Genomic DNA, 24268 nt, shown 5'->3' with positions numbered 1-24268 from the left:
AGGCCTGTGAGGCACCAGAAAGCACGCAGACTCACTCACCCCAGGGCCCAGCACAGAAGCAGCCTTTTGAAAAGAGCCCCAATTTTACATCAAAGAGATTCATCTGCTCATCTTAGAGCACTGGCCTGAGGGGCTGGGCCTGCTGGGATACTCTCGTTGGGACAGAGACACTGGTGGGTACCGTTTTCACACTCTCCCTCTGCCTTACTAAAGCTGGCAGGTGACGTTTTTGTTTTTTGGGTTTTTTCTCTCTCTCTCTTTTTTTTTTTTCTATTCTAGACTTTTTTTCTCACAGTAGGTGCCATCTTTACCCTCCAACCGGCGGGCACCATCTTTATTCTCTCCCTCTGCCACGCTCCACAGCACAAGTATCTCCCAAAGGAGCACTTTTACTAACATGTGTGCCCAGGATTTTTGCAGCTGCCACCCAGGGGCTGCCCCTTAAACACCTGGCTCTAGTGGCCGGGGGGGGGGGGGGCCTTGAGTTTTTGTGTCCCACGGGACTGTAACAGAGACTGTAACAATGGGGACAGCTGGCCACCACTCCCAGGGCACCGCACAAACAGCAGACTGAAATACACTCAGTCTCTCTATGACAGAGGCCTATTTGCCTACCATGATGCTTTAGCATGAGGGGCAGGCTTCAGGTCTGGCACACATCTAGAAGCTATAGGTACTCTCAGGGAATGTAGGCCATCTTTGCACTCTCCCTCTACCTGACTGATTATCTCCAGGAAGGAGCTTGTACACCCATCTGGAGCCCCAATTTCTGTGACTATCATCCCCTGGGACACCTCAGATCACCTGGTCTGGTAGCCAGCAGTTCTTACGCTTGAGGTCCCACTGGACTGTGTATATTTGCATTATTTAAAAGCTGCTGTCTGAGGGTTTGGCTTCCAGTCAGCCTGAACCTCAGTGCTGAGAAATTCACCCCTTTCGCACACCCTGAACAACTGACACGTGGGATATAAAACTGAAAGCAACAAAGGAACAAGACGAACAAACAAAGAAACAAAAACCGATAGACATAGACAATAGTTTAGTGGTTACCAGAGGGTGGTGGGGGGGTGGTAGATGAGGGTAAAAGGGATCAAATATATGGTGATGAAAGGAGAACTGACTCTGGGTGGTGAACACACAATGTGATATATAGATGATGTATTACAGAATTGTACACCTGAAATCTATGTAACTTTACTAACCACTGTCACCCCAATCAACTTAAAAATAAATAAATAAATAAATAAATAAATAAATAAATAAATAAATAAAGTAAAAATAAATCAATAAAAATAAATCAGGCTGCTTAGACACCCTCCACAGCCCCTCCAATCATACAGTGGTTGACACATACTGGGTGTGTAGGTGAGTGGTTATGTTTAACTTTTTCTAGGGGAAATTGTTCCAAAACCATCAACCAACAAATATTTATAGAATGTTATTTACGATTTCTGTGTTCAGCTGTGTGAAATAATAGAATTTTTAAAAATAAACTAGTCTTAAAGTTTTTATTTTATCAAAATATCTGATTTTATAGAATCACCAATAGAGATTCTATTGGTTTTGTTTTTGTGAAACAGTCAGGCTCTCTGGTTGGAAAATAATGATGGGGGACAAAGAGTAGGAAAATCTAAAGAGGGGAAGTCAGCAGAAAGGAAGTGACAATAATACCTGTGTCTACATATCCCTGGAAGTTAAAAACAAAACATTGTTTTACAAAATAATGATTCTATAGAATATTATATACCTAGTGTATAATGTATGTGTACTAGGTAAATTCATTCTGGATAAATATTCATGCATTTAAGTTTATTTTTCTCATAAATCGAGCTTTCTTAAGAATTATGCACTGTCCTTTAAATCCTAACAGTTTCACCAAGGGCCACGTGTGTTACTAGCCCCATTTGGTAGGAGAGGAAATACTAGCTCAGAGAGTTGAAACAACTTTCACACTGTCATGCAGCTGATAAGTAATATAACCAAGATGCAATCCTATGCTATTGTTTTTCAGAGCACCCCAGGACCACCTAGGATGGTTGTTTAAAATGCTCACAATAAAATCTCTTGGGTTTGGATCTGGGGATCTAGATTTTGACCAAACCATCATGTGATTTCCATGTTGACAGAACACCAAAAACCACCGAATTAATCAATAAAAATGTACCACTCTTTTCTTAATAAAGTGCATATGGTAATTTTTTTATAAGCCCTACTTCGTTTTATTTTAAACTATTATTTAGTATCAAAAAGTAGAATTTTGGTAGTCAGGGTTTCTGAAGAGCAATGACATGGTTTCTAGCAAATTGTAAAATATACATATTCCTCAATCTTATTTCTAGGACTCTATTTTGAGAAACTCTATCTAAAGACACAAAGGGATACAGATGTGCTCTGTGGCCCTGTTTGTAACAGCAATGAAAAAGAAACAAATTCATCAAAAGAGGAATAGTTTGAAACATCATAGTATAGTCACATAATAAATATGAAACCACTGAACAGGATGAAGTACATATAGATGTACTGAGTTGAAAAGATATAGATGATACTAATGTAAAACTATGTATGTAGAATATACATTCTGTTTGTATATCGATAATCATATAAATATATATTATCACATATTCGTTTCAGAATACATATAATAATATTTGCTTTGGTAAGTACTATATATATTTACATAAACATAAGACATTTGATGTGATACAGCTCAACCCATTACATGTGATTTCCTCTGGCAAGAAATGGAGATCTCCATGTTTCAGTTTCCATTCTTTGTCCTTTGATTTTTGTACATATGATTAAGTTATTTTTTAATTCCAAAGACAAGATTTTAAAAGTTGGGAGCCTACTCTACAAACTTTCTCCTTGTTAGCTCTCCTTATTCTCACCTCATCCTCCTACAACCCACTCCCAACTATGATACGTGGTATCCCAGATATTTGAACCACTTGCTCAAGATCTGCCCACCTGAGGGAATGAGTCTTTTAGATTTCATTCTGACTCAAAGAACTTTTGGATGTTCATTAATGTCATGTTACCCACTGTATCAAGAGATCAAGGCCACAAACATATCCTGTCTAGCTCCAAGGGGTACATTTTGACTCAGGATCCTCTCTCTCTCTCTCTCTCTCTCTCTCTCTCTCTCTCTCTCTCTCTCTCTACACACACACACAAAACACAGGGCTTGTCTCATGCAACATTGTATAATTCCTTCCCATTTTGATCTCAAAATATTCCTCCTCTGCCCAACACTATAGCAAACCCCCCATGACAAGTGTGGGGCATTATTAGGCGTGATGACAGGAGTAACCTCTGCCCTTGGTGAAGCCATAGTTTCACCTTTTCTTCTTCTGGGCTCTTAACATCTGATGACTTACACACCTGGCCCATGAACTTGGAAATGTTTCCCAATAGATATTGGCACATGAATTAATGTAGTCCACAACTTGGCAGCATGAATATTACATGAATATTTCATGTGTAGGATTAATACTAAAGTGACACACATCTTACAATAATCAGATGGAAAGGAAAAGCAAAAGCAAAAGATTCTCATCGACTGCAAGCTCACATTGCTGGGCCTCTTTCATTGATTAGCCTCCTGTTTGAGAGTTAGTGGCAGGAAAGTTCGTGCTCACTAGATAGTGTGTATGTTTCACTCCACTGCAGAAAGATTGGGCTCATGTGACTAATTCTGGTCAATAGACTAAGCAGAAGTGAGGTGTGTCATTTCAGGGCCACGACAATTAAAAGCAGTATGCCTTTTCTAGCTCCTTCCTTCTCGTTCCAGAATCATAGCTACGAGATGGAAGCGTCCTGGATTTCTGAGTCACCACTTGGAAGAGCGTTGCTCTGGGATCAGTACTACTCAAAGTATAGTTTGTGGCCCAGCAGCATCAGCGTCACCTGAGAGCTCACTAGAAAAGAAGAATTTGAGCCTTATCCCAGACATACACAAGCAGAGTCTCTTTGGAAAGGCCCAGGAATCTCTGCTTAAACAAACCCACCAGGGGATTCTGATGCAGAGTAAATTTTGACAACCAGGGGTCTAACCTATATCAGATTATGTGCCAGCAAGAAACTTTCATTTTAATCCATTGGGGGTTTGTGTGTTACCTAGGTATAACCTATTCTATAAACATAAAATGCTGAACTTCTCTCCCACCATTGGCTTGGATAGATCCCATAACTTTCTGGTCACATTCAGTCATTAAAACTTGTTCAGTTTAAAACTCCAATCTCAAATTTAATCTCAGCTGCTCCTCTCCCACCCTGTACAGCTCCTGCCAGTGCAACACAGGCTCAGAGGTATTGGAAGGTGATGAGGCTTTAGTTTGGTTCTGGATACCTCTCCACCCCCATACTCTCTTTTCAAGGTCTCACTCTTCTGGTATTGCAGGGAGGAGGTGGTCCATGTAGGGTGATGTGGAGTGAAAGTATATGAAGAGGAAGGAGAGTGACCAGCCCAGCCTAGTGGGTTCCACCTTTGTGGAGGAGAGGTCATTGCTTCTCCTCCTCTTGAAGCCTAGAGAAGAGGGCTCGAGAGGGTAACTTGTAAAGCCTGGAAGTGTCTGCAAGCAAAGCGACTCACTCTACAGTTGGATGTCCTAGGATGAAGGACAAATTGAAGGGAGATCAGAAATTCAGAGAGAAACGTGGTTTATGGTAATACTTAAAGATCACTGGATCAAGCTTTGCCTGAAGCTAATGTTCCTTCGTGAAGTTTCTGTTATGTGAACTAACAAGTTCCCTGAATTGTTTCAGCTGGATTGCACCAGCTTTTCTGATACAGTAACTCAAACCAACAGAATGCAGTGGAATTGGCTGAGGGCAGGAGCTGAGGTCGAAGTCAGCGAGGACACCTCCAGCCAGCACCACAGCTGGTTACCCCCATGGCCTGTTATAGTCTTACCAAGGCCATATGCTTACCAAGGTTACATCAGAAAGGAAAATTCAAGATCTTGGAGACTGATGACTTCTTGCGTATATCAGTAAAGCCCATTGAGAAAGAGATTAGCTTACTTTGAAGTCAGCTCCTCTGATTGAAGAAAAGGAAAAAGAATGTTTAAGAGAGGCCCTTTCTGCTCACTGCCTGCAAACCAAGCTGATTGAGAATCAGTGCTCTGGAAAAGTAGAAATCTCCACTCCCAGCTAATGTTAGTATAAGCAGAAATGGGGAAGTGGGAGACTAGGAAGAACAAAAAAAGTGGGGCTCGGGGGTCCATAAACAGCCTGATATGCCCCCTTCTCAGACCTTTCCTATGAAGATGACCAGGCTCTCAGCCACCTGGCTAGTAGGAGGCAATCCTTGCTAGACTGCAAGCAGAATTTGCTAGATTATCATTAATGGAAGTACGTCACACAGAATCCAGCACTCAGTAAGCCCTCAACAAATGCTAGCCATCATTCTAAGGACAGCTTCATATGTGAAAATGAACTTGTGTGCACAAATATGCACAGAATGTACCACTTTGGTATTCACAATTCCTAGACAATATCCATTATGATTTGGTTGTAAATAATATGTCCGTTTCAACTTTCCAGGAAAGAATCTCCAGGGCAATGTTCCGTGTCGCTGTACCAGTACTTCATCCCTTTCTTGTGGTGTCTTCCCCTTTTCATATTTCCCTACTCTTCCCTTCAGTATTTCCCTCAACCTGTGATTCTGTTCAGTTGGGAAAAGAAAACCAGTAGAGTCATCGCAAGGAAAACGCTGGTTTACCATTTATATAAGTGCCTTCCACCTCTTGAAGTGCAGTGCTGGGAAAAACCATTCAATAAAGCATTTGCTATTTTATCTAGAGGATTCCATTCCTGCCAGGAGAGCACTAATCACAGTGATTGACCCACATATTGAGTGTGAGGAGAACTGAAGAGGAAGGAGGAGGGATGGTGAAGAGGATACCATGAGATGTCAGAGAAAATATTTGTTACATCCCACGATTCAACAGTGGAAATAAATGACAACCGTTAAATAAGATACATAAACTAAAATCAAGGTTAAGGAGGGCCCCGGATTATGGCGGGGGTGAGGGTGTGACCGTAGAAGAAACGGTTCCCAGAGCTCCAGGGTTGTTGTCCTGCCTCAAGTGCCTGCTCCCAAACCTACCCAGAGATGTAACACCTTCCTTGTTGCTTGTAGGCCACTCAGGCATTCAGCTCCAGGTCAGTGATGTATTCCTGGACCCAGGCCTCCCTGGGGTTGCACAGACCTGCCGCTGTCCTTTGGTTTGGAAGCTGTGGACAAGGTGGAAGGCTTACACACTGAGGAATGCAGCAGGGGAACCCTGTGCCCTCCATGACCCCTCCCTCCTTCTGTGACCCAGACATCCCAGAGACTGTCTACATACTCATAAAATTTCCTCTTAACCTTTGGGTTCACAGACCTTCCCTGTGTCTCATATGACAGTTCCCTCAGAAAGCCAACTTCCTGTTGTCACTCTTCCCCTCTCTTCCCTCTGCCCAGGGGCAGGACCCAGACCAGGTCAGAAAACATGGCAGGGGTCCTGCACTCTGATGGGTCTCAGAGGACCGAGTCACCTCCCTGTCTCTTTCCCCAGGGGTGCACAGGAAGACTGGCCCTTAGAACACGGACTGTTGGTCTCATAAGAGTCCACAAATTTGTGCAGAATCTACCAGGAGACATAAGAGAAACAGCAGGCGGTTGGTTGGCATGTCGGCGCCAACAATGATTCAGGACAGAAAGATCCTGAGTCATTGTTCAGAAGAAAAGGCAAGCCAGCTGCTCCTTGAGGGTCAGGAAGAACTGGGAGGAGACAGCACTGCTGGGGGTGGAGACGTGGGGACAAAGGGATCCAGGAGGAAGTTGGCATTTTTTGTTTTCCTTGACATTTTTATTTACGTGTCTCTCTTTCTTTCAGTGTTTCTCTTTCTCTGTTTTGGTGTTGGGTCTCTCTGTCTCTCTACAGGGAATTTAATTTTCCGAAAAAACTATTTCTTTGTTCTGTCTCTCACTGGGGAGTTCCATCTAGAATTCATGAGGCGAGCCAAGGACATACCACTGGGAGCCAGCAGAACACAGATTTTTATCTCTTGTCAAAACCCCAGTTGGGCCTCCACTTTCCCATCCATAAAATGGGGCTTACCCCCATTCTGTCTCCCAGAGCAGACAGAATTGCTAAAGCCCCCTGGGAAAGAAAATTATCCTCAGGAACTAGTAGTCTCTGAAATCCCTCAGAAGTTCTCTATTTAGAGGGTCTCAATGATCCATGTCATGGCCTAAGAGTGGGGGGACAGGGCAAAACTATAAGGGAGGACAGACTCAGAAGAGGCAGAGCAGGTCTGGGAACAGAGGGCCATGGTGAGAAGCAGGGCAGCGAGGACAGCCACGGGGAGCTCCACGATGCTGGGCAGCCGAGTGTGACCTCACGTGGTGGCCAAATACAGCTGGGACTAGGGGACATGCAGCTGCTGCCTCCTTCCGGGCTCTAAGCCATGCCTTCTCTTTAAGGCAGTTTTGAGGCATTAAAAGATGGAAACTTGGGGAGACTGACGGGAGGGATTTTAATTATGGGGTTGGTGTCATGCTGTGAATTGCATAAGCCAAGAGAGAGCTTTGGGTGACCACAAGAGCTCAAGTTATTTGCAAAAATGGTTTGGTTGCTTACTTGATAAGGAAATGGTTTCCACCATGAGAGGAGGTGAGATGCTGGTGTGACCCTGAGACCCGGTTAGCTGGAGCCTTCTCACAAGAGCAGATCTTAGATCAAGCAATTCTCCCAAAGAGTTGAACCTTCTGATATCCACCCCAGCAGTTCCAATGGCCGACGTGGGACATAGATGATAATGCTATAGAGTCTTGAGAAGGACAACCCCGCAGAGCTGGGGAAGCCTCAGCTACTAAAGGGGCAAGATGGAGGCCGACCTTTCAGACTGTGGCTTACTCATCAGACATTCACTGAATCTCAAAATAGGTCTGTGCGGTGTAAACCTGACAATTCGCTTTTCTGGTTGTAATATAAGTGCCTGACATTAAGCTTTTGATTGCTGAGGCATCCATTTCAAAGATAGCCACCTTGAATCAACATATTGCCAGCTGCACAACTAGAAAAAAAGGAAGGCTGCCCTACCTATGAATTTCCCCTGTTACAAAGCCCTGGGTGTTTTAGATAACTGACCACTTGATTGGCCCTGTTTTTCCCTTCAATTCCACTTTGTTTCAAATTCACCAATAAAGAGTGACCCTATAAAACCTGAAGCTTCCCACCTTGATCCAATAATGGCAGAACTCCAGGTCCACATTCTATCATCTTGGAGTGTGGCCTCAGAACTTGGGAGTAATAAACCTTGTATTTTCAAAGTTCCCTAATGGTTATTGCTGAAGGGCATATTGCAATCATAATAAGGACCACAAGGGCTGGTCCAGCCACACATTGCCTCCAGTGGAGGAAATGTCTGTACGGGCTCGGCCACAAGTACTAGGACAGGCCCAGGTGAGTGCCCCCTAGGCATATCTAGCATCACTATGGATAAGGGGAGACCTACACAAAACAGCTGGTCCCTGGGTTAGCTGGGCTAACTGGGAACTAATACTATGAATGACGAGCCTCAAAATGCTTTTACCCTTTGACCAGCAAAGCACTCGGCCCGGGATCTAGCCTATGGATACAAACACAAAGATGAAGAAAGTTGTATGTGTAATGATGTTTGTCACAGCTTGTTCGAAACAATTTAAAAATGGCCTACAATTAAATAAATTGTTTTTAAACTTGTATTTATTTTAAGTGTGCTTTTCCAGGACCCATCAGCTCCAAGTCAAGTAGTTGTTTCACTCTAGTTGTGGAGGGCGCAGCTCACAGTGGCCCATGTGGGAATCGAACAGGCGACCTTGCTGTTAAGAGCACCGCGCTCTAACCAACTGAGCTAACTGGCCACCCCCAATTAAATAAATTTTGGCATATTACCTCTTGTAATAATAATTAGCCCTTAAAAACTGAGAAAGTAGGGGCCGGCCCGGTGGCTCAGGCGGTTAGAGTTCCATGCTCCTAACTCCGAAGGCTGCCGGTTTGATTCCCACATGGGCCAGTGGGCTCTCAACCACAAGGTTGACAGTTCAATTCTTCAAGTCCTGCAGGGATGGTGGGCTCTGCCCCCTGCAACTAAGATTGAACATGGCACCTTGAGCTGAGCTGCCTCCCGGATGGCTCAGTTGGTTGGAGCACATCCTCTCAACCACAGGGTTGCCAGTTCGACTCCTGCAAGGGATGGTGGGCTGTGCCCCCTGCAACTAGCAATGGCAACTGGACCTGGTGCTGAGCTGCGCCCTCCACAACTAAGACTGAAAGGACAACAACTTGACTTGGAAAAAAGTCCTGAAAGTACATACTGTTCCCCAATAAAGTCCTGTTCCCCTTCCCCAATGAAATCTTTAAAAAAAAGAAAGAAAGAAAGAAAGAAAAACTGTGAAAGTAAATAAATTTAAAAAAGGAAGTCCTCATTCCTCAAAAATCCTAGAACATTTTATTTTCTAATGGCAAAGTCAAGATAGCATTCCCAGGGTTTGGCGGGCAGTTCAATGATGTCACCAAGAACTCTTAAAATATCTCCCCTTCCCCATCATTTTCCTGGCTTTTCTTCTTTGGGCTTATCGCCTCATGGTTACAAAATGGCTGCTACTGCTCAGGCATCACATCTTCACAAAGTCTCATATACAGGCACAGGAGGAAATCTCATAGGAGTAGAGACAAAGCAATGTTACTAATGTCTTTAATTCAAATTGTTGTTTTCACATGACGTGTAATGTGAACTGCAGATCACCCCCCAGAAGTAGTAAGAGTTAATAAAATAAAGAAAAGAATAAACACTTAATTTGTTTCTGAAAGCTGGATAAACAGCAAGGCAAGTGCAAATAAGGACGTGGGAGGTTTCCCACTACAGTCTTCCTGTCTTAGGGTGGCATCTACGAATTCTGAGACATACTCTGAGTAGAACTTCTTTCCTTGAAGGTAGGAAAAATTATTACTCAAACCTAACCACTATAACATGTTGGATTTCTTTCAAGTGCATTTTTTTCTAGGCTTATTTTAGTTCTGTTTGCTTACTTCCCCTTTTTTACTTCTTTTTTTACTGTGTGTTGAGGGGGAGGGTCATTATTGTAATCACAATAGGGATGTAATTTTGTAGCTTTCTTATTTATACTTAACATTACAAAGCTTTTCTAAACCATTCCAGTATTCTTAAGAGCTGCCTGATTTACTCATCCCGATGCATTAATATTACCATGCATTATTGTAGCACATTTGGACCTGCTCCAAATGTTGATTGTTATAAATAAACTGTACCAAATATTGATGTGCATAAATCTTTCTCCATAAATGATGTCATTTCTATACGCTATTTTCCTAGCAGTAGACTTTCTGGGTCAAAAACTAAGGACATTTAAGGCTCCTGATCTATATAGACACCCCATATATATGAGCGTCCATTTCTTTGTCCTACTGTTAAATCTAGTGATGGCATATTATAGGGACTTGGTGAATGTTTAATGACTGAAACAGCGATGAAAAAGCTGACCTCGTCTCTCCTGTCATGCCTGCAGCCCAGGCTTCCCAATTCCATTCTGTCCATCTGGGTCTGGATCAAACATGGCTCAGGCTACTTAAGACGCTGTGGCATCATTATATATGTCACATCTGTGCAGACGAAACAGCTGTGAAGAACATTAGACGTGTCTGCTCTGAAGAAGGGGGAAGGAAATGGTGAAGTTCATAGAGAGAGCTGTTCGTGGTAGAAGGAACCAGCTAAGCTTGGCACCCCGGTGATAACAACTCCTGGCTTTCCCCTCATTGGCTAATCATTTCCTTAGAAGCATTCTGATACATAAACATGGTATAATGGTCTTTTTTACCCACGGTGTGGTTTAAGTGTGACTTTGTGCCCAGGATGCTGTGACATCACCACAGATGTCACCCTACATGGTCAGAGAGCTGAAGCGAGCCTATCTGCTCTGCGGGAGGAATCAATCTGTAGATGTCTCCATGTACTTACAGCTCTGACATTAACATCTTCTCACTATCCAAATGTTTCCACACAATCAGCCCCAAGAAATGAGCAATTGAGCAATTCCTGCATACCCTGAAACTTAGTGTGACTCAGGGATCCTGGCATGTGCAACTCATAACATGACACCATGCAACAACTTCCCCTCTGGCCATCCCCAGGCTCTAGTTCCTCATGGTCTAGAGTCACTTATAAATAGGTAGGGACATATATTATATGGTGATGGAAGGAGAACTGACTCTGGGTGGTGAACACACAATGGGATTTATAGATGATGTAATACAGAATTGTACACCTGAAATCTATGTAATTTTACTAACAATTGTCACCCCAATAAATTTAAAAAAAATAGGTAGGGACATAGGTTGGACCCCAGAAGGACAGAGTCAGCAGTGAATGTCCAGTCCTGTCTTGGCTTTGCCCACATTCTTCTGCCTGCCCAATGTCATTGAGGTCTCCATGGCTGCCTTGCCGACATGTTCTCACCACAGCCCTCAGTTCACAAGTCTTATGGTATGTACCACAGACTCTCTCAACCCTCATCCTCTCTTCCTCTTAGAGTTGTGTCTCCATGCTCTGGACAGATGTCTAAACCATATCACTTAAGTCCTATAGCTTCAGACTCCCTAGGTGAAAGTAAAAAAAAGAACTTCACAGAAGGTTTCAAAATGTCCTGGGCTGTTTCCCAGGGAGTTTTATCTATCCTGGTCTCTGGGTCTGAAAGGCAGAAGAGGGCTAGGACCCATTTTATGTTGGGAAACTGAGGCCGAACTCAGTCATTAACAAGATGCAAATACCAGGTCCCGCTGGTTCCTAGGATGAGCCACATGGCAGATGCCTCTCAGTTCTCCACCTTCTGAGTGATTTACAGAATCATCTGCGGACCAGATGAAGTTCTCCAAAAGAGATGGAACAAGACTCAACTGTTCTCATAGCTGTATTCCCTGAAGAGGGAGCTAGAGACCGAGAATAAGAACAGAGGCAGAGATTCAAAACAAAAATTCAAGGGAGAGAAGCAACACTTAGCTTCCTTGGCTCCCTCTGTGCCCTCCTCTGCAGCCATGAGCTGTGACATCAACATCAACTTTTCGCTGGCCCCCTCAGAGGGTGGAACAAGTTGGCTTGGCTTTTCTCAGCTTCTTGACTGCCCACCCTCACGGTTAGGGCAGACAACCCACTGCCTGCTGCTTCCCTGACTTCTCTCCAGATCTATCACAAATTTGTTGGTCACGGTGATACTAAGAGCCAGTGTTCCCATCTTCGTGTAATGTCAGTCATTCCTCCTTCCTGGAGAGAAGTGGGGATGTGGAGGAGAGACAACCTGGAACAGATAGGCACAAGTAGGAGGCTTTATTTCTTTCCGTTTTTTTCTTTTTCTCTTCCCAGGATTTTTGAAATAAAATTACATATGAAATTTCGTATCTTGCTTGTTAATATTTAATACTAAAAATCAAGTATTTTCATGGCATGCTATTCAAGAGGCTGGCTAATGGTCCATCCGTGGATTCACTTTATCATTCCAACAGTGTAGAGTAGGTACTTTCGTGTCAATTATTTGATTATCGATAAGCTGCACCAAACAACATTGTCCCTTAAATGATCCCCATTTGTGAGTTCATTTCCACAGGCTAGACTATGAGAAGTAGAGTTTCTGGGTCAAAGAGTGTGGACATTTTTAAGACTGCTCACCCACATCCAGTGTTCTATCCAGACTTCACTGGAAGACTATGGTGAATATTTGATAAATAGACCAATTAATGGAAAGTGAATCCTTACTTTTAATATTCTTATACCTCCGGGCTTTCCAGTTTTGTTCTTGCATCTATGGTGTGGCTAGCTTGGCTTATTACACATGTCATATTTACATGGAACAATTGTGGAAGTCCATTAGAGTTAGAGTACTCTACTCTATGGAACAAAGCTGTGACCACTCATATCAGACAGATATCTGTCATGTGAAGAGGAAACAGCTAAGCATGATCTCCGGATGGTGCCAACTTCTGGTCACTCATCTGGAGAGACAACTTCTTCATAAGCACTCCAATTAAATGAGCAATTGAACCGTTCCTGTATGTTCCCTAAACCTCTCTAGTAACCACAGGCAACCTGGGTTGTACAACTCACATGACACCACTATACTTAAAGTTTCTTGCTTAGGCACCTCAGATTCCTATTCCCCGCTGCCCGGGGCTGCCTATCGGAGGGAAGACAGAGCAGATCTCAGAAGGAGGCCAGCAGTAGTGAATTCCAAAGCCCCACCTCAGTTCTGCCCTCAGTCCTCTGCCTGCCCAGTGTCATGAAGGTCCTCGGGGCCACCGTTCTTATCCTTCTCTGCACCGTGGCCCTCTGCTCCTATCAAAGAGGTGAGTCTGCTGTCCACTTTCCTTTAACAACAGTTGCTCCCCACACTCTGGCCAGAAGTCAGACCACAGCTTCCTAGCGCTCTGGCCTGAGACCGCCCTTAAGTGAAATTAGAGAACCTCGAATGGGGTTTCAAAATGACACTTGTTTTCTTCAAGAGGGTTCAAAAGAAGTCTATTGATCTGGGCTGCGGGATGGGAGTTAGGAGAGGTTTTATTCTACTTTTTGGATGAGATCACTAAAGTCTAATTTATTGGGTTATTAGCATGAGGTAGAATCTAGGTCTATTTAGATCCTATTGGTGGTAGCAAATTTTAGAATCACCTTAGCTATTTCTAAGAGTTGCAAGAATTGTCCCTACTTTCCCTCAGCTACGAGATCTGACAATTAAGTTCGTGAACTTGTTGCAACAATGTTATAACCTTTTTTTTATATCGGAGGGAGTATTCATTATATTTGTACCAACTGGACAAACAGTTAACCAAGTTTACTATTTGGAAGTGCTGAAAAGGCTGCGTGAAAAAGTTAGATGACCTGAACTTTTCGACAACAATTCATGGCTCTTGCATCACGACAATGCACCAGCTCACACGGCACTGTCTGTGAGGGAGTTTAGCCAGTAAACAAATAACTGTATTGGAACACCCTCCCTACTCACCTAATCTGGCCCCCGATGACTTCTTTTTTTACCCAAAGATAAAGGAAATATTGAAAGGAAGACATTTTGATGATATTCAGGACATCAAGGGTAATACAACGACAGCTCTGATGGCCATTCTAGAAAGAGTTCCAAAAATTGCTTTGAAGGGTGGACTAGGTGTTCAAATCAATGCATAGCTTCCCCAGGGGAGTACTTTGAAGGTGACTGTAGTGATACTCAGCAATGAGGTATGTAGCACTTTTTCTAGGATGAGTTCACCAACTTAATTGTCTGATTTCATATCTTATGATTTAATGGATTAGAAAACAAATTTTCCCCAAAGAGAGTAAGGAAAAGGGAGTAGACTATCTGGAGTTTGGTTCCCTGTAGAGTAAGACGGACACCAAAATGAAGAGACAAATCCACAGACAAGACAAAGGAAATTAATGAGAAACAAACAAAAGTCAAATTATTTCCAGTTTCCTTTCCTTCTACGCCTTATGGCTGAGTGGTGCTCTCTCTCTACGTCTTCCTGAGCCTCTCGGGCTTGCCTGTGCTTCTGAACAACTCCTGTTGTCCTTGTTCCCCCACAGATAAAACGTACATCATACCCACCTGCTGCTTCTCCTACATGTCCCAGAAGATCCCCCGCAAATTTGTGGTTGCCTATTTTAAGACCAGCAGCCAGTGTTCCAAACATGGTGTTATGTAAGTGGCAGTCCCCTTGCCCACCCCTGGGGAGACACACGACATGGGAACAGGGGAGTGTCCACAGGAGTCTGAGTGGGGAGCAGTTCACAAGGGCCCCGGCTGGTGAATAAGGAGCCATCCTGGGACAGCCCAACCCTCCGGCGGCCTTTTGTGTATGAAGGACACAGACACCGCTGGGGCTGTGTTTCCTGCCATGAAATGGGGCCTGCAGAAAACCAGGGAAGACATGCCCAGAAGTAGAGGGAAGAGAGGAGAGAAAGAGACAGCAGAAAGGAGGTGGTCTTAGGTTATCTCCATAAACCACTCAGAGAAGGACTGAAAGTCCCTGAGGTTTGGGGAATGGTTCCTTGATAAGGCGGACTAGCCCTGAGCTGCCCGCAGGGAGGAGGATGAAGGGGACACAGGTGATCAACTATGCCCTTACTCACCCTCTGTATAATCCTTCTGCCCTCTGCACAGCTTTCTCACCAAAAAGGGCCGGCATCTCTGTGCCAATCCCAGCGACGCCTGGGTTCAGGAATACATCAGCAACATGAAGGAGAATCCCCAAGTGGACCAGCAGCTCAGTACTCCAGTGGGCAGCAAGACCTGAAATACGGGGATGCCCCCCGTAACCCCAGAAGTCCCCTTTCCCATGAGTCCTTCCCCCCTCCCCTAAGCACGTTCTGAAATCTTCCTTTAATCGTAAAGTGTCTTAAGTATTGTAAATCGTTGTGTTCATTTGTTGCTTCCTCTGAGAAATCATGTAACCCCCTCTTATCCCCAAACCCTTTCTCAGTCACACAGTGGTTGACTCACATTCAGAGTGACGGTGAATGATTGCGCGCCTGCCTCTGGGTGGACATTGGACCAAACCTATCAACAGATGCTTATTGACTTCATACGAGCCCTTTACTCTGTTATAATTGTCAGAATAAAAAAAAGATCCTTTTTGGTTTCTTAAGAATATCTTGGACTTCTGGCTATTTTTTTCGTGTTTTTTTCCCCCCGATAAACCAGTTTTATTGATTGGAAGGAATGAGATAGAATGATTAGAGACATCCAAGTAGGAAGGGCAGACAAGAGAAAGGGGATGGCCATCATTCCAGTAACCCCATGCTTTACCCGGTCACACACTGCTCATAGGCTGAAAAAGAAGCATAGTATTAAAAACAAATGCAATTCATATGCACCAGAAAATCCGCCACTTAAATAAACACCAAAGCAAGGCATCATACATATTTATGGATTTTCCTAAATTTCGTAAGTCTTCTTTCTTAAGAATGAAGACTAACAGTTTCTGAGGACTTACAATGAACCAATACTAAGGGATTTATATGCAATGTCTAATCTTCAAAATATCATTGTGTTGTATATACTGATTATCCCCCTTTGACACATAATTAAACAGAGTTTCAGTGTCCTTATGGCACTTGCCTAAGGTCACACAGCTAGTAATGTTGGGATCAAAACTGCAGACTAGAGCAAGTCCCACACACTTAATGAACCACTAGGAAATACGTAGTCTCAAGGTGCCATGCTCCACCTGAAACAAATTTACCAGGAATGCACAATGCCCTGATAAGGGAGAACCTACTTAGGCAAACAAGGAGTAAGGAACTATCGGTTTAAGATCTCAGAGAGGACAGATCCATAGATGTGAGCCTGGTATTAGAGACCTCTTCTAGACTGAGGTTGTTCGCAGTTTGGAAGAGGTGGCTAAGACGGTGAGCTGAACCTGTCACAGTCTCGGCAGGTTGGAGGAAAACTGAAAGTCCAGGGCTGCCCAAGTGATGGGACCTTAAGAAATCATCCTCTGTATGGGCTGATGCCCTAGGAGTAAAAGTAAATTAGAAGTGAACCAAGCCGTGAACAGACAGGAGGCCAGCTTCAGACAGCTGCACGGTCTAGAAAATCTAAAACCCTGAAAGTTTTTTTTAACATGATCCCTGATGTGAATGCAACAAATCCCTCACAAAAGAAACTGAAACTCTTCGGCAAGAAACTAGAAACTACCGTGAGTATCATTGCAGATTTGAAAAAGTTAAAAATAAATTCCAGAACTGAAAAATGCAATCACTGAAATAAAAACTCACAACAGATTAAAACACAACTGAAGAAATGTTGTGTGACGTTAAAGCGCATCAAAGTGAAGCAAAGGGAAACAGTGAACAGAAAATACAAGAGAGAGGATAAGAAGACACAGAGGACAGACTAGGGTATCTGTTATGCAGTTCATTGGAATCTCAAAATGAGAGGAGAGAATGAGACAGCAGATGTATCTGAAGAGATAATGACTAAAATTTTTACAAAACTGATGAAAGATGTGATTTTGAAGAGGCAAGGAGGGAGGGCATCATTCCTGTTGCCATCAATGGGCCAAGTTTTGTGACACCACCACTCTCATCAGGCCTAACCTACAGAGGAGAGATCATCACTGAACTTGTTAGAGACGCCAGTATCCCTCTCACCAGTGAATCTTGATGCCTTTGGTGAATAGTGTGTCCTCTGGGCCTTTCCATGTAACACAATCTGGTGGGTCTTCCAGCCTCACATACTATGTCTACTCAAGCATGCCCACTTCCATGAACTTTTTTCATCCCTTCCTCTCCCATGTCTCATGGCAATTCAGGTATTTTAACTTCATTCAGCAAGAGCCATTGCTTTCTCCGGGCTTCTGGAGCTTCCCTGGCAGCAAATTTGCACCAACCCCTGAGATCCTTGTTAGGAAGTTATAGCCTTTATCCAGAAAGAGGACCCCCAAGTCAATAAGCAACCCCTATCCAGCCTTGTGTTCTGCCTTTGTTGATGAAGCACCCTCAAAATCGAAACCCAAGCTACTCTCCCAGCTCAGGCTGGTATACGCTTGCTAAATTTTGCTGTTCCTTTGGAGTGTCATCTCTTTTCTCCCACATCAGGAATATAATTTATGGACACAAGAAGACCATGTAACAAGAAGATATGGAAAATATGAATGGTCCTAGTTCTATTGAGGAATTAAATCAGTAATTAAAATTCTTTGCCAAAAAAAAAAAATATTCATATCTTGCTGGCTTCATAAGCAAATTCTACCAAACATTTTGGAAGAAATAATGGCAAAAGGATAGCCTCTTTAACAAATGGTGCTGGGGCAATTGAACATCCATAGGCAAAGAAGAAGTAGAAGAGGGTGGAGGAGGAGAAGGAAGAAGAGGAGAAGCAGGAGAAGCAGGGGGAGGGAGAGGGGGAGAAAGGGGAGAGAGGAGGCGGGAGGAGGAGGGGAACCTTGACCTCAAGGTCACACCTTACACAAAAATTAACTCAAAATGGATCATGCTCTTAAATGTAAAACATAAAACTATAAAACTTTTAGGGGAAAAAATGGAAAAAATCTTTAGGACCTAGAGTTCTCAGATTTGACACCAAAAGCATAATCCATAAAAGAAAAAAATGATAAACTGGACTTCGTCAAAATTTTTGTTTGGCTCTTCAAAAGGCCCTGTCAAGAAGATGAAAAGACAAACTACAGAATGGGAGAAAATATCTGCAAACTATATATTTGACAGAGGACTTGTATTTAGAACATATAAAGAACTCTCAAAACTCAGCAGTAAAACCAAACAATCCAATTAGAAAATGGGAGCCAGCCCCGTGGCTCAGGTGGATGGAGTGCTGTGTTCCCAACACGGAGGTCGCTGGTTCAATTCCCACATGGGCCAGTGAGCTGCGCCCTCTACAGCTAAGATTGTGAATGACAGCTCTCCACACAACTAGACTGAGAAGTAACAGCTTGAACTGGAGTGGAGCGGGGGAGGCAACTGGAGTGGGGTGGGCGAGGCGGAAGAAGAGGAAAGGAAAAAAAAAAGGGCAAAAGTCACAAAGAGACATTTCACTGAGGAGGATATACAGATGGAAAATAAGCAATGGTATTGTGATTATGCTTTTTAATCTTTATTTTAAAGATGTAGACTGAAATGTGGTAGGCAGAATAATACCTGGCCCCCCATCCCTGCCAAAGATGCCCGTGGGCCAAGCCCTGGAACCTGTGAACATGCTATGTTACACAGCAAGGAAGAATCAAGCTTGCTAACCAATTGACTTTGCGATGGAAAGAGTATCCTGGATTATCTGAGTGGGTCCAATGCAATCACAAGGTTGGTGCAGCCAAGGAATGTGGGCAGCTTCTAGAAGCCAAAAAAGACAAGAAAATTAATTCTGCCATAGAGCCTCCAAAAAGGAATGCAGGTCAGCAGGCACCTTGCTTTTAACCCAGTGAGATCCATTTCAGACTTCTGACCACCAGAACCACAAAAGAATAAATGTATGTTGTTTTAAGCCACTACATTTGTGGTGACTTTTTATAGCAGCAATAAGTAACTGATACAAATATTTACAGACACTGGTAAAATGATACTGTAGTGATTTGCAAACATAGCCACTATTTCCTTGACATGCCTCCCATAGAGAAGTGGAATCCAGGTTCCCTCTCCTTGAATCTAGACAAGCTTGTGGCGGCTTTGATCAGTAGATTCTGGTGGAACAGACGTGATGTGACTTCTATGTCTAGGTCATAAAAGGCCGTGCAGCTTCCACCTTGATTCACAGGCAAGTGTTGCCTGTGAACCCTAAGACTGCCATCCCGGAAGGCCCACATGTGGAATGTTCCAGTTGACAGCTCCAGCTGAGCCAACCTTCAACCATCCCAGCCCAGGCGCCAGACATGTGACTAAGGAAGCCATCTTAGAAGTGGTTCTTCCAGCCCAGATGGTGCGGGTTATTTATGACTTGGACGGCCTGTGACATCATTATTTATATCACATCAATGTGGTCAGGGCACTTGGGAAGGAACAGCACATTCCCATCTATGGGAGAGAAACAGTCGGCCCAGAGTTCACAGACATATCTGTTCTTGCAGAGGCCTGGGGCAATACCCACTCCTGATCACCCACTAACTAGGGAAATCATTTCTTCATAACAACTTCAATGAACTGAGCAAATATTTTCCTCAGACGTGCCCCCAATGAATGGAGAAATTGAGTTAGCTTGTAGGTACTACTCTGTGCTAAGCAAAGGATTTTGACAACCCTTGGATTGTGCAACTCACAGCATGACACCAACACTGTGATTAAAATCTCCCTCTACAATCACCCATTTCCATCTTCCCACACCACGAGGCTCTCCATAAAGAGAAGGGCTAATGGCTTCAACCCAAGAAGGAGGTGCCAGGTACAAATGCCCACCCCTCGCGTTAGCCGTGCTGATGCTCATGCTCAGAATCCTGTCTGCCCAGCATCCTAAAGGCATTTGAGATCCACCATGGTTCTCTGCTCCCAGACCTCCTCCATACCATGGGAGCCTGTCACTCACCCTGCCTTTGCCAGATGGCACCCTCCCTGGCCCTGGGGAAAACTATATCAAACATGCCCTGATGACAAAGATCACGTGAGTGAAAACAGAGCACTTCAACGTGGGGGTTTGAAGCACCCTGGTTTATCTTTGCAAAAGGGTCCAGATTATCATATTCTATCAAGTGGTTCAGAGAGAGAGAGAGCAGGAGAGGTTAATTCCACTTTGTAGATAAGATAATTTAGGCCAAATTCCCTGAATGATTGGCAAGAGGCATACTCCAGGTCTATTTATTTCCCATTGGTGCAGGTAAGTTTAGATTTATGTCAGCTATTCCCCAAAATCCTGTTGTTTGAGTGACATAAGAGATATCCCAGCTTCATCTCTGTTGTGTTGTGACATCATGTACTAGATGCATTTCCACATACACACACACACACACACACACACACACACACACACCATGTATATATCAGAGGCCAAATAAGACATTTTAGTGAGTTAAGTTCCTTAAAAAGTAAGAATGAAAATGGCGGGGGAGGGGGTAATTTCTAGGAAAAAAGCACATGCCCCAGTTCATTTGAGTTCCCCAACTTTAAGAAATGTTTTGTCTTTCTAGTTCCTTCTGATCTTTTTGGGGGTGGAGAGCAGGGAAAAGAAGTTGATTTTTCTTTAGCTTTCAATGACTCAGTCTCTTTCTGCACCTTCTCCTACAGTCGGTGTTGACTCCCCAGCCTCCTGATGCTCGTCTTAAACCCCCCAGAAGATCCCTCAAGATTTTTTAGCATATTCTTATGAGACCAGCAGCCAGAGCTCTGTGCCCAGTGTTGTGTAAGGATCATTCGTCCTTCCTGTTCCTGGATGAGATACTGGGAAACCCCAAGGAGGGGAGCAGCCCCCATGAGTATAGGGAGGTGGATTGGGCGCCATCCTGGGAATACCCAGATCTCTGCACCCATCACAGGTACAGAAGAGACCTTCGGGTATCTTCTGAGCCAGTCTAGGGCCAGCAAGGAGCCAGGAGAAGCTGGCCAACTACAGAAGAGGGTAAGAAGTGATGGCAGGAGGGAAGATGTATGAAGAGATACCCGTGAGATATTCAGAGAAATTGGGGACCCTGAGGTAGGGGTGCTGATTCCTGAGAAAATGCAGACCCTGAGATGTTAAATCAGAAAGAGGGATGGAGGGGCCACCAAGGGCCCAGAAGTTTCCCTGTTGGCTAGGTCCTTCTTAATCTTTATGCCCCTCTCCATAGCTTCCAAACTAAAAAAGGTTAGCTGGTCTGTGCTAACCCTAGTGACGCCTGGGTCAAGGAGTACATCAGGAATCTGAAGCGTCCAGAAAGAAAGAGCCAAATCCATTCAGTAGATTGGAGAGCAGGGATTAGAGCAAGAAGAATGGCATCCACAACGCCAGAAGCTACCTCTTTTATGGGTGTAATCCTTACCTCCCACTAATCAAACTTTGGAGCCTTCCATACTTAAATTTTTATTTATTTGAGTTATTTCATCTTTATTATATGTTTGTAGTTTTGAATTGTTTTCTATTGAAGGGTTCCTCTAAGAAATCACATAGTACATAGAAATCACATAGTGCTTCAAGGTGACATTGAATGATTGTGCTAAATGTTCTCTCTAGATATTGGACCAAATTCATCAACAAATAAGAATATATAAATATTCATTTTACAACAAATATTTGATCTTTGCACTATGTTATAACCTTTTTAATAATATAAGTGCTTTCATTTGTTGAAAAGAAAGCCTTGAACTTCTGGCCATTGTGTTAGTTGTTTTCTTGAACATTGACAATCCTGATTAGGAGGGATGAAAGGGGAAGTTTAAAAAAATTGCAGAAGTGAGAAAAGACAGAAAAAAGAGAGGATGTGCCACTGTCATGAAATACACCTCACAATGGAAATAGCATCCTGGAAAGCCAAAGCTGAAATAATATGTTATAAATTAAACCATAATTTATAGTCCCTAAAATAAAATCAACAATTTACATGAACAAAAAAAGCAAGATGTCCCTTCATGTGCATCTTCGCATTTTTAAAATAAATCAAGCTTTCTTAAAGATCATGACCTAACATTTATTAAGTTTAATATGAATTAAGAACTTTCATGCATTGGCTCATGTTGTCCTCAAAATATTACTATGATACATATACTGTTATTGCCCCAGTTGATAGGTGAGGAAACGCAAGTTCAGAGAGTTTAGGTTAACTTCCCCATGGCTATGTGGGTTCATGTCCTATGCTCTTAACCATCAGATCCCTAACTCCCAAAGTGTTGTCCCATCTGCAACAGATTTAACCCGACATTCCCAGTCCTGGGATGTGGGCATGCTGCTTCCAGCTAACCAAGAGATCATCCTCTTGGGTGGGCAAAAGCAAGATGACCCAAGTTCCTCTACCTGTTACCCCCACCTTCACTTTGCTTAAGCTCATCAAGCCAAAAGTCAAAGTGCAGGCAAAGTCTCTCTGCTTGCCATCTCTCCCCCTTCCCTTCACCCCTACTCAGATACACTCACGGTATAGCAACAAATACAGTGTCTATGTAGAATCTAACTAGATATTGAGAAGACTCCCTCTTTTCTCTCCACTCTCCACAAATAAAACTGCCTTTATGGGAGTGGTGAAGCTATAATATTCCCTGCCCTACTCTCCTCTCCCCTCTCTTCAATATCCTGCTTCGATAGACTGGAGGGATGGGGAGAAGTATAGGCCACCCATCTCCAGGGAATGGCCTCTCTGGAGGGGGCCTGTGCCATGGAGTTTTTTGACACAACAAGATAAAGTCCAGTCAGCATGTTGGTAAATTACGCAGAAAATTTCAAATAGAAAGTGAAGGAGAATAATCACTCATAAGATTACACCAGAACTCTGCAACTTAGATAGGAAATTCTCAACTACTTCCCCAATTTTAGAAAAGATATACACAGCTTGTATAAGGATTAGTGTTTTTTAAACATCAAGAGCACATTAATAAGAAAATAACAGCTATATTACATACCTAAGTACATTGAACATTACAATTTTGCTTTAAAAGAAATGAATGTTCTCCCTTTCTCCATTATCCTTTTTTACTACTATTAGAATTCAAAATAAATGTCCTGGTGTCACTGAACACAACAGGTCGCTGGGAGGTTGGGGTACAAATGAAGTGTGAATTCCATGCCAAGTCCATGGTCAAGCTCCATGCTCATCGGGACTTTTACATTTGCCCCCTCTGACTTCCCACTATTTTCACCTCTATGTCCAAAGACTTATATACAAATGTTTATACAGTTTTGTTCAACATAGCCCCAAAATTTTATTCAAAAGAAAACTCAAAAGCCCATCAAGTGTTAAATGGATCAACAAATTGTGGTAAGTCAGTTCTGCTATAACATGACACATGCGTTACTAAAAATCACTGTACAATGCAAAATGGCGCAATAAAAACCACAGGGCTAAGGGGAAGACGGGATTAGGCACAACACACTTCATCAGCAACACATTAAAAAATAGGAACCTAATAACCATGGTAGCATAGTTTTACACATGTTATATAGTTAACATAAATGCTACAAAAAATATGGCACTTTACTTTGAAAAGGACCTGAAGCTTGCTTGTGGACGTGAGAGCCAGAAGGGTTGCAGCTTGTGAGTTACTGTGAAGTGGTAGAAGGAGGGTAATCCGAAATCAGAAAGTTGTACCTTCACTTGTAAATGGATGTGGCTCCTAACATGTGTGGTGAACTGAAATAGCTGGTAGGCATGTGAAATGTGTGTGTTTTCTGTACTCCCGTGAGCCTTGTTCATCCAGTGTTTTTCACAGATAGAATCTAACGTAAGCAAATGGAAGAATTTATATTATGCTCAAATTGCTTCCTAATATAGTGATCATATTGGAATAAATTCATGTTTTCTAAATAAGCATTACAGCAGAGCTGACTATACATCCATGCAATGGAATATTACCCAGCAACAAAAAGAAGCCAACTACTGACACATGCATACATCTCACAAGCATAGTCTTAAGCAAAAGAATCTAGACTGAAAGGCTACATATTGAATAAATCCACTTACACCATATTATTTAAAAGATAAAACTATAGGGACAGAAATCTGATCAGTGGTTGACAAGGAGTCGGGATGAGGACAGGTGTTGACAGCAAAAGGGGGACAAGGGCATTTTCTGGAGTAATGGAAATATTCTAAATTTTGATTGTGATGATGGTTACATGACT

General features: G+C 43.1%; 1 protein-coding gene and 1 long non-coding RNA gene across 5 annotated transcripts in view; one reads left to right on the top strand and one right to left on the bottom strand.

The window, feature by feature from the left end:
- The window catches only part of LOC109447853 (uncharacterized), a 74945-nt gene that overhangs the window by 7788 nt on the left and 42889 nt on the right, over positions 1 to 24268 (bottom strand). The window lies entirely within an intron of this gene.
- Positions 12081 to 15639, top strand: LOC109447847 (C-C motif chemokine 3). Of its 2 annotated transcripts, none has more exons than XM_019732546.2 (4): positions 12081 to 12359; positions 13177 to 13382; positions 14614 to 14728; positions 15191 to 15639. In XM_019732546.2, the coding sequence occupies exons 2-4, from the start codon at positions 13316 to 13318 to the stop codon at positions 15321 to 15323; spliced, it is 315 nt and encodes a 104-aa protein (XP_019588105.2). In that variant the 5' UTR covers positions 12081 to 12359; positions 13177 to 13315; the 3' UTR covers positions 15324 to 15639. The 2 variants fall into 2 exon arrangements, with proteins under 2 accessions (XP_019588105.2, XP_019588104.2); XM_019732545.2 differs by having other exon boundaries at positions 13165 to 13382.

This window comes from Rhinolophus sinicus, linkage group LG15 (assembly GCF_036562045.2).
Source record: "Rhinolophus sinicus isolate RSC01 linkage group LG15, ASM3656204v1, whole genome shotgun sequence".
Taxonomy (NCBI): Eukaryota; Metazoa; Chordata; class Mammalia; order Chiroptera; family Rhinolophidae; genus Rhinolophus; species Rhinolophus sinicus.
Note: the sequence above shows the minus strand (reverse complement) of the source record. Positions and strands in the feature narration are given on the sequence as shown.